At 39.3% G+C, this 15,949-nt stretch overlaps 1 protein-coding gene across 1 annotated transcript in view; it reads left to right on the top strand.

Moving 5' to 3' along the window:
* The first annotated feature begins 7,534 nt into the window (after positions 1 to 7,534).
* The window catches only part of rapgefl1 (Rap guanine nucleotide exchange factor (GEF)-like 1), a 51,477-nt gene continuing 43,062 nt past the window's right edge, over positions 7,535 to 15,949 (top strand). Inside the window, exons 1-2 of the mRNA XM_017491787.3 lie at positions 7,535 to 8,198; positions 8,313 to 8,749. Coding sequence (XP_017347276.2) covers positions 8,176 to 8,198; positions 8,313 to 8,749 — 460 coding nt within the window. The 5' untranslated portion in view covers positions 7,535 to 8,175. The remainder of the gene's footprint in view (positions 8,199 to 8,312; positions 8,750 to 15,949) is intronic.

Below are 15,949 nucleotides of genomic sequence, written 5' to 3'. Positions count from 1 at the left end.
ATGAGTCAGATTTGGTAAAAATGCAAGTGAATTAAAAAATAATTTCTAAGTCATTTGAGTTAATCAGTTCATAGATGATTTGCTAAAACAGAGTAAAGATTGATCACTTTAAACCTGATCTGTCTTTCATTATTTATCATTCTTGACCTAAAACCTAAAACCCACAATTACCATTGATAAGTAAGAAAATTTGACTTGCGTAAACTATCTATTTTCAGACAAACTAGCTATGTTTTAGTCATCTTTAAGTATCGATTTTCCACAATGAATTATGCAGAAGTAAAAAAAAAAAAAGCTTCCTTAAAAAGTAAATGGCACAGGGTTCACAAAAATGATTCAGACATTTGTGTGAAAATGAATCTTTCTGTGTAAAAATGTCTATTCAATTCACATTTCTTTCCTTCTTTCTCTGTCTCTTTCTTATGCATGACCAAAATGTGTGTTAATGGTGGTTTTGTCCAAATGGTGGTCAATTTGCAGAGTTGTAATTGTTGCAGCTAAAAAATGCTTGATTTTGCTGCTGCTTTTTAACAAAATTTGTTTTTGTGCTTTTTTTTGTGGAAAACTACTTGAATTGTCTTTCACAGTGATGTTTGTTAGTAAATGGAACCTTTTAGCTGTTAAACATACGTGAATCAAAGAGGGGTTTGACTGAACGTGTGTTGTAATGACATTACATGATGCGTCTTGGCCCAAATCTGCAGTCATTTTGATAAATTCCAAGCTCCCCAGAATATCATGCTTGATTTCACAAAATACTGGTGGGCCTGGATATAAATCATAACACCGGAATATGGTAATAAGCAATAAACATGGCTTAGTATGTGCGTTCTAAAATGTGCACTGTTATAATCACTCTGAATTAAGAAATCACTTTCAACCCAGTTTTTCTAAACAGGGGTTCTTACCAAATCCAATTTGTTTTGTTAGTTCCACCCTTTTATATATGCCTAGCTGTATTGTTGATACAATGACTGTGAGCATGTTTTGGTGACTGGCATGGCGTAAAAAGCATAGCATTGTGACAGCAGGGGATATGTGTGTGTGTGTGTGTGTGTTTTCACTACAGATGCATACTCCAGCTTGTCACTCCAGGGCCATGGTAAGGTTGTGCGTCATCTCGGTGTGTGTGTGGGTGGAGTGGGGAGGTCTTATTTGCCACACATACACATCAGCAAGAGTCACGTTCAGTACCGGCTGAGATAACGTTACGCAACAGCCAAGACAACAGCTCAGTGAGGTGTAAGGCGCTACTGACTTGTTTTCCTTTAGATTGAGATCTACATGACCACCACCTCTGAAATGGAATTAATTACTCACAGTCATTACTCATGGGCAGTGGGAGATCATTAAGACCAACCCAATAAATTCTCCCAATGAAAACCATCAAAAGTGGGAGGAAGATGTTTTCAGACTCTCTGGTCTAGTTGTTTGACGTCAGGATACCCGAGTTTCATATAAAACCCCAAAAGCACTGTTCAGCTTAAGTACCTACAATAACACCTACAGTGTGATAAATCAAATGCCCTTTCTGTAAAATGTCAAGTGTAGTTTCCAGAGTGAGATAAGCCTGAGTGTGGATGGTGTAATGGGTATTTCTAACTGACCAAAGAGCAGTTATCTGATTGAAGACAACCCACTAGAACATCAGAAATATGCAGTATGAATATACAATGTCAGAGAAATAGTACAGTAGAACGCTCCACATTTCTTAGATTACAAAGGATGTGACAAGCAATTTTGAAACTGAGCGTTAGTAGAATTTCATTCTGCAAAAGAGCAGACTTACGGCAAAGATTTACCAAGACAAGAAAGCTTTACTATAGACTAGAAATAATAAGACTAGAACACAGTCATAGAGTGTGGTCCATTTTGAAGTGTCCATGACTTTGTCCTACTCCCTCTTAAGGCTACATAGTGAGAACTCTGAAGGGTCCATCTGTAGGATTCAAAAGTAAAGGCCAGTTGTAAGATGCTACAGTAGAGTTGACACTTATACAGTATACACAGGAACACGTATAGCAATTTAACGATGAACAAATGGAATAAGCAGCACTTATTCTTATAGTACTTATGGTACTTTTTCTTATAGTGATAAAACAATACAGTATATTAAAACCTACAGTATATAAACAAGCTTATTTACCAGAGCAATACTTTGGCTATTGCATTGAGCTGGTGTATTTGTTAGTTTTATAATTTTCCTCTGGTATATTAAAATTTTAGAAATTGTAGGTGTTTTTAATCTTATTGTGTAAGCATTTTGAAAGTGCTATTATTTCACAAATATATTATATAATTAAGTAATTGATGATTACTTGCTGAATGCCATATAGCGCTCTTCTGATGGCTGGAATGGCACACTGAGAAAAATAATATTGCTGCTATTACTTGGAACTGTAACACTACAATCACAACTTCTCACAATCTTGTTATTGTATTTTAAGCGCCAAAGAATATGACCTAAAGGCATTTGACACAGGACATATGAGAGAGAATTCTCTGAGTGAACAACTGTACATACTCTGTGACTGACAGCAAGCGTTTTTGGTTAGTTGGGTTTGGTAGAAAAGTGATATAAGTGCCATCTTAAAGAATGAATTAGTGTTAGTCTATGATACGGCTAACAGAATGGAACAAACTATTAGAAAAGAGAAGTGAATCATGTGCAAAAGCAAGAGTGAGAGAGCGTATATGTGTGGACGGGTGTGTTGAAAATGAAACCACAGCACAGGCTTATTTTAGCACAGTAACCAGCGGTCGTCTGCAGACTAGGGGTGCTGTGCAACACCTTCCTACGTCATGGTGTCAGCATGATTTCCATGGTGATGGAGGGGAATTCTCAGAAAAGGAGGTCTAAATATTTAACCCAATGTTTGGGCAATCAGTTAGAAAGACAGTGTTAATTCCAAATTCATCTCAAGAATATCATTAACTACTGGTTTTCTTACAGTAAACTTGCAGCATCAGGGCAAAAGCCCATGGACAAACATTGTTGAAAAAGTACACAAAAAATGATACTTAAAATATACATCTTTAGCACTGTATAATGAGTACATCCTAAATGACAGTTAAGTGCAGTAAAGAAACACAGTTACCTATGTACATCTGGCATTTCTACAGCTTACTTCATAAAGTACAGTAGATTTGAATGCGTCATTAACCCTCCTATTATGTTGGGTAAAAAAAGTTACATCCATTATGTAATGAGTCAAAATGACTTCCACAGTTTAAATACACACAAAACAGCAAAGAACAGCTTAAAACAGTCAACCTTTATTATGGCTTGTCTGAAACAGGCCATAAGAAAAAATCCATCTATACATTCATCTTATACTGCTTACTCCTTTTCAGGGTCACGGGGAACCTGGAGCCTATCCCAGGGAGCATCGGGCACAAGGCGGGGTACACCCTGGACAGGGTTCTAGTCCATCGCAGGGCACAATCACATACACACTCACACACCCGTTCATAAGAAGAAATATTTGCATGACCCTAAATAAGGAAAGTCAAAACATTTCAAAGACAAAAAAGATATTAACCAGTATTTCAGACATCTTAAATGTGGAAATGGGTCAAATTGACCCATAACATAATAGGAGGGTTAAAAAAGCTCTGACAGGAATTTGCATACTTCCTGTCTTAAATCGAATACATACATCAAGCAAGTGACGTTTATTTTGTTTGGTCAGATTTTTTAGTCAGATTGTCAGTATGACAAATGCCACACAAAAGCCATTAAGCACTCAGAAGAGTTTTCTCCCTGTGTACAACAAAGATTTGAACACAAATACATTTCTATTATTGCATTATTACAGCTATACAGAGTTATACATACAGTCATACAGTTATACATAACTGCTTGCTTACAGTAATTGTTGGCCTGCAGTTATCTTGCACATCTTTGCTCATAGTTGAGCTGAGTTCCAAGTGACTCTGTGATAGCTGTGAGGATGCTCAATGAATTCTAATCCCCTGTAAGAGAGAAGTCATGCTGCTGGAATGGAAAGCAACAACAGGGTGGTGAGATGCGTTATCAACTTCAAAGCTGATTTCTCTATAACAGCATGTCCCAAAGTGTTTTGTTCCTCAGCAATTTGCCAATAATTACAAATGTTACTTATGAGAGAACAAGTCATACTGTTTAATCTGCTTAAAGTTACAATTAATGTTGTGTTACATCTGGCAGTCACGCCATAACAGAAAATGAAACAACACCTTTGACAAATCGGATTTGAAATTAAATTAATAAATTATCAATAAATTAATTAAATAGCTCTGTGATATAACCTGATTTAAGAAACTGCAACCTTTTTTCCTAAATAGGTATTAACAAGTTAAGAATACATCTTCAGGTGACAGTGGTGTAGGTACTGATTGAGGAAATGCAAACTGGGAGAACTGGGTGGATTCAGGTTCATGTTAGACAGCCAGGCTCGAATCCCACTAAACAGACACAGGCATAAAAGTAAGGCGGTGACAGGGAGGTGTTATGGGCAAAAACCGAGGAATGAGAAAAGAAAAGGAGAAATAAGTTAACTAGAAGTTTTGGGTGTGATCTTTTTCCATTCAGTTATTACATAACTCCATTTAAATGAAAACTGATGATCTACGCTTGACCCAGACAGTCATAAATACGACTGTTACTCTTACTGACCCAAATACTTCAGCAGTTTCTGAGTATTTAAATCAATATAACATGGCCATCACACACAGTGTCTATAAGATTTAATTAGGGGTTTTACTCTGGAAAAGTGAAACCTATCAGTTTCCAAAGAAGCCTTCAATGATGACAGGAGTTGAGGTAGAAACCAAACACCAATTATCAGGTTACACTTCCTAGCTGCTCACAGTTATTAGGCAGCTGACTGTTTGACCGTGCAACAGGCGTTAGATCCAGTGACGTAACTACATCATTATTAATCCATTTTTGGAATCCTCCAGCTGGGCCAGCTGCGAATAATGACAGGTTTCACAGAAAGTTCTCCTGCCTATAGATCTTATTACACAAGCATATCTGTGTGCAATGAATGTGTTCGTGTATCATGGAACTTATTCCACATCACATTACATTGTCTCTCAATAATTAACAAAAAAATCTTCTAATTAAACAGAAAAGGAGTCATGTGCACATATGTAACAAGACGACAGCTGCAACATATTCAACATCTCCATGATATTGTCAATTATAATGTGTGAAGTTTGAACTATGTGCACAAATCAGCAATGAAAATATCAGTAAAAGTCTCTTATTGTCAGGCTAAAAAAAAAGATTTAAAAACCTGGCTTTCATCTTGAATAGGTACTTGTGCCTATACTTGATCTTAAAATTAAACATTTATTATTGTCATCATTTATCTGTCTATGGAAAACTAATTTTCTTACATGTTAAAATATTATTTAAATGCAAATAATATTCATTTAATAATAATACTCAATTGAATAGGAGGACAAGCCTACATCCACCCAATCATTGAAATACATTGTAATGTAATGTAATACAGTACATATTTAAATTTTTATGTAATATTGTTTAGTTACATGTTGGGACATGGTGACTTAGTGGTTAGAATGTTTGAATGTCACCTCCATGGGCTGGAGGTCTGAATACCGCATGTTCTCACCATGCTTTGGGGGTTTCCTCTGGTTACTTTGGTTCTGAACTTTGTCTAACTCTATCTGTTTGCATATCTGGGTGTTGTTGAGAATTTAAAGTCCTGAACAACACAGTTTTAAAATTTTAAACTCTTTGTGATACCTAAAAAGACTGTCATTTGCTAAGCATTTAGCAATAGTAGTGTTCAGAAATATATACCCCTAACTAAGTTTTGATTATAACTAAAAGCTACAAATTTCCCTATTGTCTACCCGATCAAAACTTTGTAGGTGTGTCAGATCACATACTGATTGAAAGCGGTATCGCCCTGGCAATGTAAACCACGTATCACAGTGATACTGTTAGAAAGCTTCTTAGAATGTTGGATGGAGTGTTTTTTTTAACACAAATTGCAAGTCAAACAAGTTACATGGTGTGTGGGTGTATTTCACACATATTTCTTCATTCAAAATTCATGTAATTTTGGTTTGTGTATATGTAGGTAACTGCTATGTATCAGCAGATCACGGCACTGCCACTGTGCAGGAGCTCTGCTTATTGCATCTGTTTTAAAATGCTTTAAATTGAGCTTTAATGTCCTCACATTTAACTGTCTACTATTACATGGCAGACTCATTAAGAACTTAAATGTAGTCAACAGCTTGGCATTAGATTAATTTTGTTGTTAACATTCTTCCATTTATAACATTGTGAGATTTTACAGAAAATGTAGTCTGGACTTTTCAGCATGACTACATATGAATAAGATGTACAATTTATAAATAGGTAAAAATACACTATATGGCCAAATGTTTGTGGACACCTGACCATCACACCCATATGCATCAAACTGTTCCTGCGAAGCTGGAAGAACACTATTGTATAGGATGTCATTGTATACTGTAGCATTACAGTTTCCCTTCACTGGAACTAAAGGGTCGAGCCCAAACCTGTTCCAGCATTACAATGCCCCTGTGCACAAAGCAAAGTCCACGAAGATGTTGATTGCCATGGTTGGAGTGGAAGAACTCGAGTGGTCTGCACTCAAACCCCTGACCTCAACCCCACTGAACACTTTTGGGACGAACTGGAACTCCAACTGCACACCAGACCTCCTCACCCAACATCAGGCTTACCCTAACCCTAACCCTCCATCCAATCCAGCCATGCTTCAGAATCTAGTGGAAAGCCTTTCCAAAAGACTGGAGGTTATTATAACAGCAGCAAAGGGGGGGACAATATCTGGAATGCAGTATTCAAAAAGCATACATACATACATATACATATACATATATATATATATATATATATATATATATATATATATATATATATATATATATATATATATATATATATATATATATATATATATATATATATATATATATATATATATATATAATATAAGTATTTATGCATTTTTTAATGGCACTGAATTAAACTACAGTTATAGAAAGAATATATATTCTGATGTGTGTCTGTGTGTAAAGTTTTAGTCTGAAGTTTATATTTGTAACACTCAGTTTGTGGACGTAATTTTAAATAAATGAAAAAAATGGTACTGAAGGTTTGCCCCGCCCCATCCGTTTAATCGATTAATCGAAAATAAATAAATAAATAAATAATCGGCCAACTAATCGATTATGAAAATAATCGTTAGTTGCAGCCCTAAATTCAGCACAATTCAAACTGGCCCTTAGGAGAAAAAAAGACATTCAGGACTATCGCAACTGAGAAGACCAACATTGTTCATTTTGTTTTTGTAGTGGTAAATTCAGCGACTACACAACGCTTCTTTACTATAAGGTTAATTGCAATAAGCTAATTAGGAAAGTAGGGCCTTTAAACGCTGTCTTTTACCTGTTCCGCGCGCTCGCGGTCACGTGGTCAATCACGTGTTCACAGTTTGACGGTTGGGGGAGAGTCCAAGCAAACAGAAGCTCCTCCGTACAACCGCAGAGGAGGAGGAATGAAACGGGATGTGCTGTCGCCTTTACAACACACGAACACACACCTCCGTTGGGTGTGTATACTGCGTGTAGGCACGAGTGAAAGCGCCGTGTTTTAGTACGCCGTCTTCACATCGGGGTGGACTGAGAGGAGAAAAAGCTATGCGCGAGACGTGTACAGGAGCTTTGTCGAATCTGTTCGCGTGCATCGGAGCCCTGCTTGATTAAGGCGGTGTAGCCCGTTCACCCGCAGACACAGCACGAGCGTTTGTGTCACCCTTCTGCATCCCGACAGGAAAACGGCGCCGTGCTATCTCGCACGCGCTTCATCTGCAATTCACGGAGAATACGTTTGATTATTATTATTATTAGTATTTTTTTTTTAAAAAAAACTTGAAAAAAGCTTGAGCATGGCATGTGTTGGGTTTATATGCAGTGAGTGAGAATTGCCCGCCTCTCCGACACGACCTGCACGACTGCAGAGGACAAGACAGGGAGGGAGCAACCGGCCCTCAGCACCATTCCGACTCCGTGCTCCTGACTCGCGCGCGGATCTCTTTCAGTCATAGTGCACGGTCTGAGACTTTACTAATCTGTCAAGCAAGATTCACTGATGGCTGCGTTTTCATGACCCAATTGCAACAGGGAGTGTGAGCAGCATTTACGTTTTTTTGTTTTGTTTTGCTTGTTTCACGGTAACTGAGCTACAATGTAAGCGCGCGCGCTTTTATTCTCACTGCCCGTATTGCTGTATTCGTTATCAGTCAGGATCGACGCAAGGCTCTTATACGTGCTACCTTCATCAAAATGCCGGCTGGAATGAAGCCTCTAGAGAAGTTCCTTAAGAAGCAGACGAACGCGCTGACTCGGGCCGGTGGTTTCGGAGGAGAGAAGGCGACGGCGGGCACGAGCGCGGCTCGGCGGCGCGCCAGCCTCTCGCGCGTCGTACCCTTCTTCCGCGAGAGCTCGCCCGAGGGCGGCCCGGCGCGCGGCGACGTCTTCAGCCCCGAGACCGAGGAGGCACCGTGTTGGCCGTCGGCCGCCGCTACTGATATCCGGAGCCCGTCTCTGTCCAGTGACGAGCAGAGCTCCGAGGCGAGCCTGGACACCGGCTGGACCCCCCTTCCTGCCGACACACCGGAGAACCTGGCGCTCGCGCTGCTGGACAGCGTGGCGGGCAAGCGGTACGGCAACTGCACAGGTACGGCCCAGTCATGAAACAAATGAATAATAATAATAATAATAATAATAATAATAATAACAATTAAAAGAAAAACACCATGCCCATTATTCCCACTACTACTGCGAGAACCGCAGCGCAGGTGACGTAGCAAAATCCCCGGTATTTCAAGACTCCCTGAACTCACCTGTCAAGGCTTGTTTTTGTACAAGTGACATGCAAGAGAAAGCGAGAGCTATCTTCTCACGATTAAAATCGCACAGGCAATTAGTATATAAAATGTAATATATTGCTGCACTAATTGTGTGCTGTAGTAACATCAAGGTGGTTTTGGACGCTGTGTCATTTCCCCTTCATGACCTGTCTGCCAAAACAGACCTCAGGTTTAACACAGATTAACATCTGATTTGATGCGAAAGGCCAGACTAAGTACATCCTGAGCGTGTTTGCAAGCTCTTGGGGCAAATTCTAATTCCTCACTGCAGCACTACACTACTCAGGAGGTTACATAACAACACTGGAGTTCACATGCAAGCCTCACTGGATATGGAAAACTACTAGGGATGCACTGATTCCACTCTCTTCATTTCCAAAACAATACTCCGACTATCCATTGACTCTGTGATACGTGAAGCTATGCGGAACATCAGAGGTGCGACGGGAGTGTTTTAAAGGGCAGTTTGTTCCACATATCTCACATGTTCACAGCAATGGGTTGGATCTGAAATTTGTCAAAACTGACTTCATAAGGACCCAGCATTTCAGGCCAACATCAGTCCTGATACTCGGTATCAGATCTATGCATCCCTACATGTAACTGCTTTAACTCCACGTTGCTTGGTTTGCTTTGCAAAGCTAATAATTTAGAGTAACTACAAGACTGAGTGGGGGGAAAAAACAAGACGACACGTAGTGCGGTGTTATTTATTTATTTTGACACCCAGGTCATGTTACTGGCTGCATCACAAGAGTTTAGTCAGGTACAAGGTTGTGAAAATCACGTTTTAATTAGCTTCAGTTGCGATGCAGCTTAGCTGGCACTTCACTGAGAATGATGTGCTGAAGTACCAAATATTTGCTTTGGATGGGAAATGACGCTACTGAATGTTTTGGACAGGGTTTGCAGGCAGAGTTTTGTTTTTAGCTGGGGCTTTCCTGTCTGCAAACCGATTTGTCTATGGTGGAGGTGGGAATTTCGCTTGTCATGCGGGCGATATATATCTCGGGTGTTTTCCAGGTTGATGTTCCCGTTAAAGCTGTCTGTGTGCCAGTAAAGCTTTACCTCACGTATCATCCATCTATCTAAATGTGTAAACATGTCCATTCCACAATTACTTGAACTAAATCAGTAATGATTTGCCAGTGCTGATCCTCGTCGGTTGTGGTACTGCAGCACCAAATGCACATGTGCAGTGAAGTGTTATGAAGACGTAACCATGGAAACAGCAGGACCCTGTGAATGATGGCCGTGCATGCGGGCCTGTCTGTGGGAAGGGGGCTGCATGTATCGAGGAACAATAAGTAGTTTCCGGTGGTACACTGTATTATTGCACTTGCTTATACATACATATGTGAGACATTAACGGAGAAAATCGATGCAACGGGGGCATGTATTTTGCTGAGACACACTGCAGTTCTCTGGATAGAATTATTCTCCAAATGGTAGCTGTTGAAACTGACTTGTGTTCACTGCACTTGTAAAAGCTAGGAACTCAAAATAGAGTGATCATGTGTTGGAATTTTCCAATAAGCACATTCTCTGGAGGCTCCTGTGGACCTTCTGAACGCATGCTTTGATCTAGACTGTCATGTGTGCGCTGTCGACATGTTTGTCAGGTCACGTCAAGATACTTGCTAGGACTGTAAAACTCTGGCTCTATGTCTCTCGGCCATTTGGTATACTGCTGAATACTGCACCAAAGTGAATAATGTTGACCGAAACTGAAGCTAAAACAAAGCAGTTTAGACTGAGCGCTGATTATCGGATGGGTTTTTCTATTTTACCGTTGCATAATCATTTGTTTTCTATGCTTTTAAATTTTTTTTAAAGCATTAGTTAAAATAGTGATAACATATATGACACATTGGAGTGAAAACTACAGAGCCCCATGGTGATTGAATCAATACGAGATGGGAAGAAAATGTATATTTCAATGCTTTTCCGTTCCCCCAAGAAACTTTGTGTTCATTCAGAATTTTTTTTTAGCGCTTTCTTGCAAAGAAACTTGCATTCTCTCGCAATTTTTTTTTTTTTTTTTTTTTTGCGTTCTCCCGAGAAAATTTTGTTCCCTCTCATAAAACCTTTCGCGTTCTGCGTGATGCGTGCTCTTGTATTTGCACAGCATCATTTGAGTGGTCTGAACCACTGCCCTGCTGCCAGCGAGAATTTAAACGCGGAGTACTGTTTGTATGAACTCACGGACAGGAGGACGCAAAAATTTTGCAAGAGAAAAAACACAAAAAAGAAAATGTGAGAGAATGCACGTATCTTTGTGAGCGACCACAAAAGCATTCAAACATACATTTTCTTCACATATGGACTCTGTATAAAACTGAAAAAAAAGAAGTAATTTTTTTTTATGCAGCAAACCGGAGGGCTGAATTGTCCATCTAAATTTGAAAATGACTGCGCTCTGTTTAACACGGCTCAGTACTTCCTTGACAACCGAGAACAGCTGGTCATTCGAGGCAATGAATTTTTATTATTTGTTTAGTCAGAGTTTGCGCTTTTGGCACGGTCGTTTGTGAATTTTGTCATCTTTAAAAAAAAAAAAAAAAATTGCAGCTACAGATCGCATCAGGGTTCTTGCAGGGCCTTTCCTTTTTGCATCCATGTTGCTGTATACTGTGTATTGAACGAGGCGCCATATTTCAGGTGCTGTATCAAACCCGTAGCGGAGAAGTCCTTGGGTGGTCAACCCCCTTTAGTTGGCATGAACAGTCATTACAAATTGCTTGAAACACCTCTGACATTTGCACTGTTGATCCGCTGTTGCTGGTTAGATGCGTCTGTGTTGTACTATTTCCATTGTATTATTGCATAACTGAAGAATGAACCTTACAAGGCAATAAAAACACTATTATTCATTGATGCAGATGGTATTTAAACACAGGGATGTGGTAAAATGTGACACTCTCAATGGCGTTGCTCTTTAAGGGGTTAATGATAAAATGATTGCTCATAAATATTTTCTTGGCTTCATAACACATTCATGGTAAAGATGATGATATTCACTGATTTTTATATATATATATAATATATTATTTATTGTGTTCTGATTTATTTAATTGCAGTACTGTCCACATTTTTAATGGTTGAGTGTCTTTCACTGATTGTGAGCCTGTCATTTATTTGTTGTACTGTCTGTCATTTTAGAGGTTTAAGAACATTTGAAAAAGTGCTGCTAATCGTGGATTAGGCTACTTAACGATGAATCTCTCAGTCTGACCTGCTGTCAGTAGCAGTGAATGTGTGGATTATGGATTGGGGTGTTGTAATGATCTTAGGTCATGAAGATAACATCACTTACCTCCAAGCCACTGCCAAATCTTCATTGTTTTCCAATCACTAGACTCACTAGAAAGTCCAATGGTCTTTTTATACCTGTTTCTAGTGTAACTCTCTATTATAGGATATAGTCGTGAGGTTCATGTTAAAAATACGTGACTGCCGTACATTTCACAACGGTAACGAAAATCACGGTTCATCTACAGCTCCTGTTCTCCTGATATTAACAACGTTCCTTAGGCTTGAAGTTTGTTTTACACCCGCTGAGTAAACCATTAAAACAAACTAAGAGTCCTGTTTCCACATTGGCTCCTAAAAGCAAAAGAACAAGACCTCCTTTACCGAGTCACCATTTTCTAGCCATGTTCATTGTCAATTAGTGGAGAACTTGGTGCAAACTTTGGATGCAGTTGTACGGTGCAATGTTACAGCAGTATTATTATGAAAGTCGATTCTTATGTATTTGTGCAGAGTGTATAGATGAGGAGACGAGAGAGCTGGACATAAGTAAAAGACTAAAGCGCTGCTGCATCGCCCTCTTTAATGCTAAATCCAACTGGCACCACTGTCAACAGGTTGTGGAATGGCAGTGTAGGAAACCATGTGAAAATAGTCCCAACATGTCAATTTGAAGAGGTTTAAACTTAAAAAAAAAAAAAAAAAAGACAAATATTTGACTCCAATGAAGACCACATGTTAATGATAAACTTTTTATATTAATCTTTCTTTTTACACAACCCCGCAGCTCTCACCCGCCTCTTTTGTTTAACCACGCCGAGTCGACTGAGGCTCTTTTAAAAGGATAGCATAAAAGTTTCTGAGCTTGGTGGTGATTGAGTAGTTCATTGTTCTTTAGTAGTTAGTGTTTACTTTTTGCCAAATGGAAATGATCATGAAGGATTTTCCCAGGCTAGCATGTCAGGACAGGGGTTCAAAGTGAAACTTGGACAGGTGCACGAGTCGCACGCATTAACATTAATACAAACTGGCACATGGAGTTTCCCCAATGCGTCAGTTTGTTTCTTTCACACCTCTTGTGTAGTAAGGTGTGTGTCCTGGCTGAGGCATTTCCACACAAAGCTGCCACCTTTTAGCAACAATCGAGGATTAAATGTTCTTACCTAAGTGAACTGTAATAACTCGAATATCTCTAGGGTATTATTTAGTTGACATGCACAAACACCTTATCCTGTTTCCCTCTATGCACGCCATAGAATGTGCAGCTGTCGTGTTTTTGTGTGAATCGAGTTATAGAAGCCATTTTGTGTTGCCATGCGAGAGCGAGCCCTACATCTTCCCTGTCTCTGACAGCGGCAATTAAAGTGTACACACCCACACACAAGTATTCAGAAAATGGAGCTAACGAAAATATACATCCTAGATTAGCATTCTGTGTATACGGTATAAAATATCATGCACCCAGCTTTACAGTAAGTGTATGCTTATTAGTGACGATATAATGATGCAGTTGTCCCTACAATGCCACAATATTTCTGTGAGGTTCATGTTTGTTACTACATGCACAAATTTGCAATTGAACTTCATTTCCCCTTGTTTTAAATTGCAAATATTAACAAAAATGTCATTTCTGTGTCCCCCCCCCACTAGTTGGGTGGTAAACACAAGAAAGGATGCGTTACTGTATGCAGACTGTTAAGCCTATACAGCTGATTAAAGTTTTTTACGACGGTGGATGGAAACGTAGCTTTGAATTCTGTGCCATATAAATAAAGAATATTGCTCTTAACCGCTCACCGCTTTTATTTTCATATTGTGCCCCTCCACCCCTGACAAGCTTTGTTTGTTTTTATTCACTTCAATAGGGAAAAAGAGAGGCTAGTGGGAAATGACTGTTTCTAGCTGTTATAATCTATAACAGGAACTAATTTTAAAAATGGTGATAGTTGGCAAATCACCGTGGTATAAAAAGTCGTTCTGTTACGGTCAAATAATCGACGCCAGGGTGATGTCGTATACTGAGACTTGTTTCGTTTAATTTATAATAGCTTTTACTGTATGGAATTAAATTTGTGCCAAAGGTATTGAATGAAACTTTTCAAGGAAACGAACAAAAATATACAATGAGAGAGAAGAAAAACACTCAAACTGAAAACAGTGAACTGGATCAACAAAGATTTAATGTTAATACCGTAATGAACTTTCTTTCACTTTCACACTATCCGTTGTTACCCAGACGAGGACGGGTTCCCTTTTGAGTCTGGTTCCTCTCAAGGTTTCTTTCTCATATCATCTTAGGGAGTTTTTCCTCACCACCGTCACTTTACATGTTTCTGTAAAGCTGCTTTGAGACTATGTTCATTGTAAAAAGCGCTATACACAAAAAATTGAATTGAATTGAAGTCAGTGGCAAAAGGTAACGTGGTTTTCAAATAATCAGCGTTCTTTGTGAACAGTTTACTAAGCCTCCTTTCAGCTAATCATGGCGGTCAGAGCTTTCGTTTATGCTCCATAAGTTTACAATCGCCATTCTGGCACAAACCTCTCATATGGGCGGAGCTTAACTGTGATTTACTCTCTTTGGCTAGTGAGATTTGGATTGACCGCTTGAATGTCCAGCTCTGAAGGAGGAGGAGGAGGAGGAGGATGATATATACATATAATATACTAATTTCCACTACAAAGTACGAACACTATAACTATACCGAGAACTACATACAGAGCGCTATCCAAAAGTCTGTACTCACTGGCCAATGAGAGTAAATCACTGTTAAGGCCCGTCCACAGAGGAGATTTGTGCCAGAATGGCGAACGTAAACGAAACCATGATTAGCAAAATGGAAGCTTAGGAAACTGTTGACAGAGTGCTGTTTATTTGAAGACCATGCAAAATTTTTGCCACGGAGTTCACCGTTTTCAGTTTGAGTGTTTTTCTTCTCTCTCATTGGATATTTTTATTCGTTTCTTGAAAAGTTTTGTTCAATACTTTTGGCACAAATTTAATTCCATACTACAGGAACAGAAATAAATGTCTTAAGCCATTGTAGTGTCCCATTTATACAAAAAATTGTCATGATATTCAATAAAGCTACTCGATTGTTTTTTTGTTTTTTTTTTAGTTTTTTTTTAACTACTGTAGTTTATTTCTTCAGTATACGTAAGCACTTTATCCTGGTCAGGGTGGTGCAGAGCTTATCCCGGGAACACTGTGTGCTAGGCAGGAATACTTTCTGTGGTGCCAGTGCATCACAGTGCACCATAGACACGCACTCACATTCCCAGCTAGGACAGTTTATAGTCCCCACTCTGCCTAATGGCATGTATTTGGAAGGTGGGGCGGAAACCGTAGAACCTGGGGGAAACCCATGCGGATGCCTGGTGAGCATGCAGAATTCCACACAAACAGCAATGCAATCTCAAGCTACAGACAATGTAAATCAAAATCAGGGAAATATCCATATCACGCATGCCTAGGGGATTCTGGACTTTGGTTGTCATCACCTGTACTTTATGATAGTCGTGTCGTACGGGTTTGAGTCACGCTTCGCCCTGCTGTGACCTGGTTGGTTGAACTGATCCTCTGTGTATTCCACCTTTCAGAAAAAAGCACAATACACCTCAGGTGGTTCTGAAGGAGCTTTTAGAAAGCATTATATGGCAGGAGAAAGGGAGAAACACAAGTGGTACATGAGAAAGTGATGGCATGGGTCTGCGTGGGAGAAACACAGTTTTTCTTCTGAAAAGAGTGAGAGATT

Source organism: Ictalurus punctatus, chromosome 2, assembly GCF_001660625.3.
Source record: "Ictalurus punctatus breed USDA103 chromosome 2, Coco_2.0, whole genome shotgun sequence".
In the NCBI taxonomy this organism is placed as follows: Eukaryota; Metazoa; Chordata; class Actinopteri; order Siluriformes; family Ictaluridae; genus Ictalurus; species Ictalurus punctatus.
The sequence above is the reverse complement of the archived record's forward strand: the minus strand, read 5'-3'. Positions and strand labels throughout refer to the sequence as shown.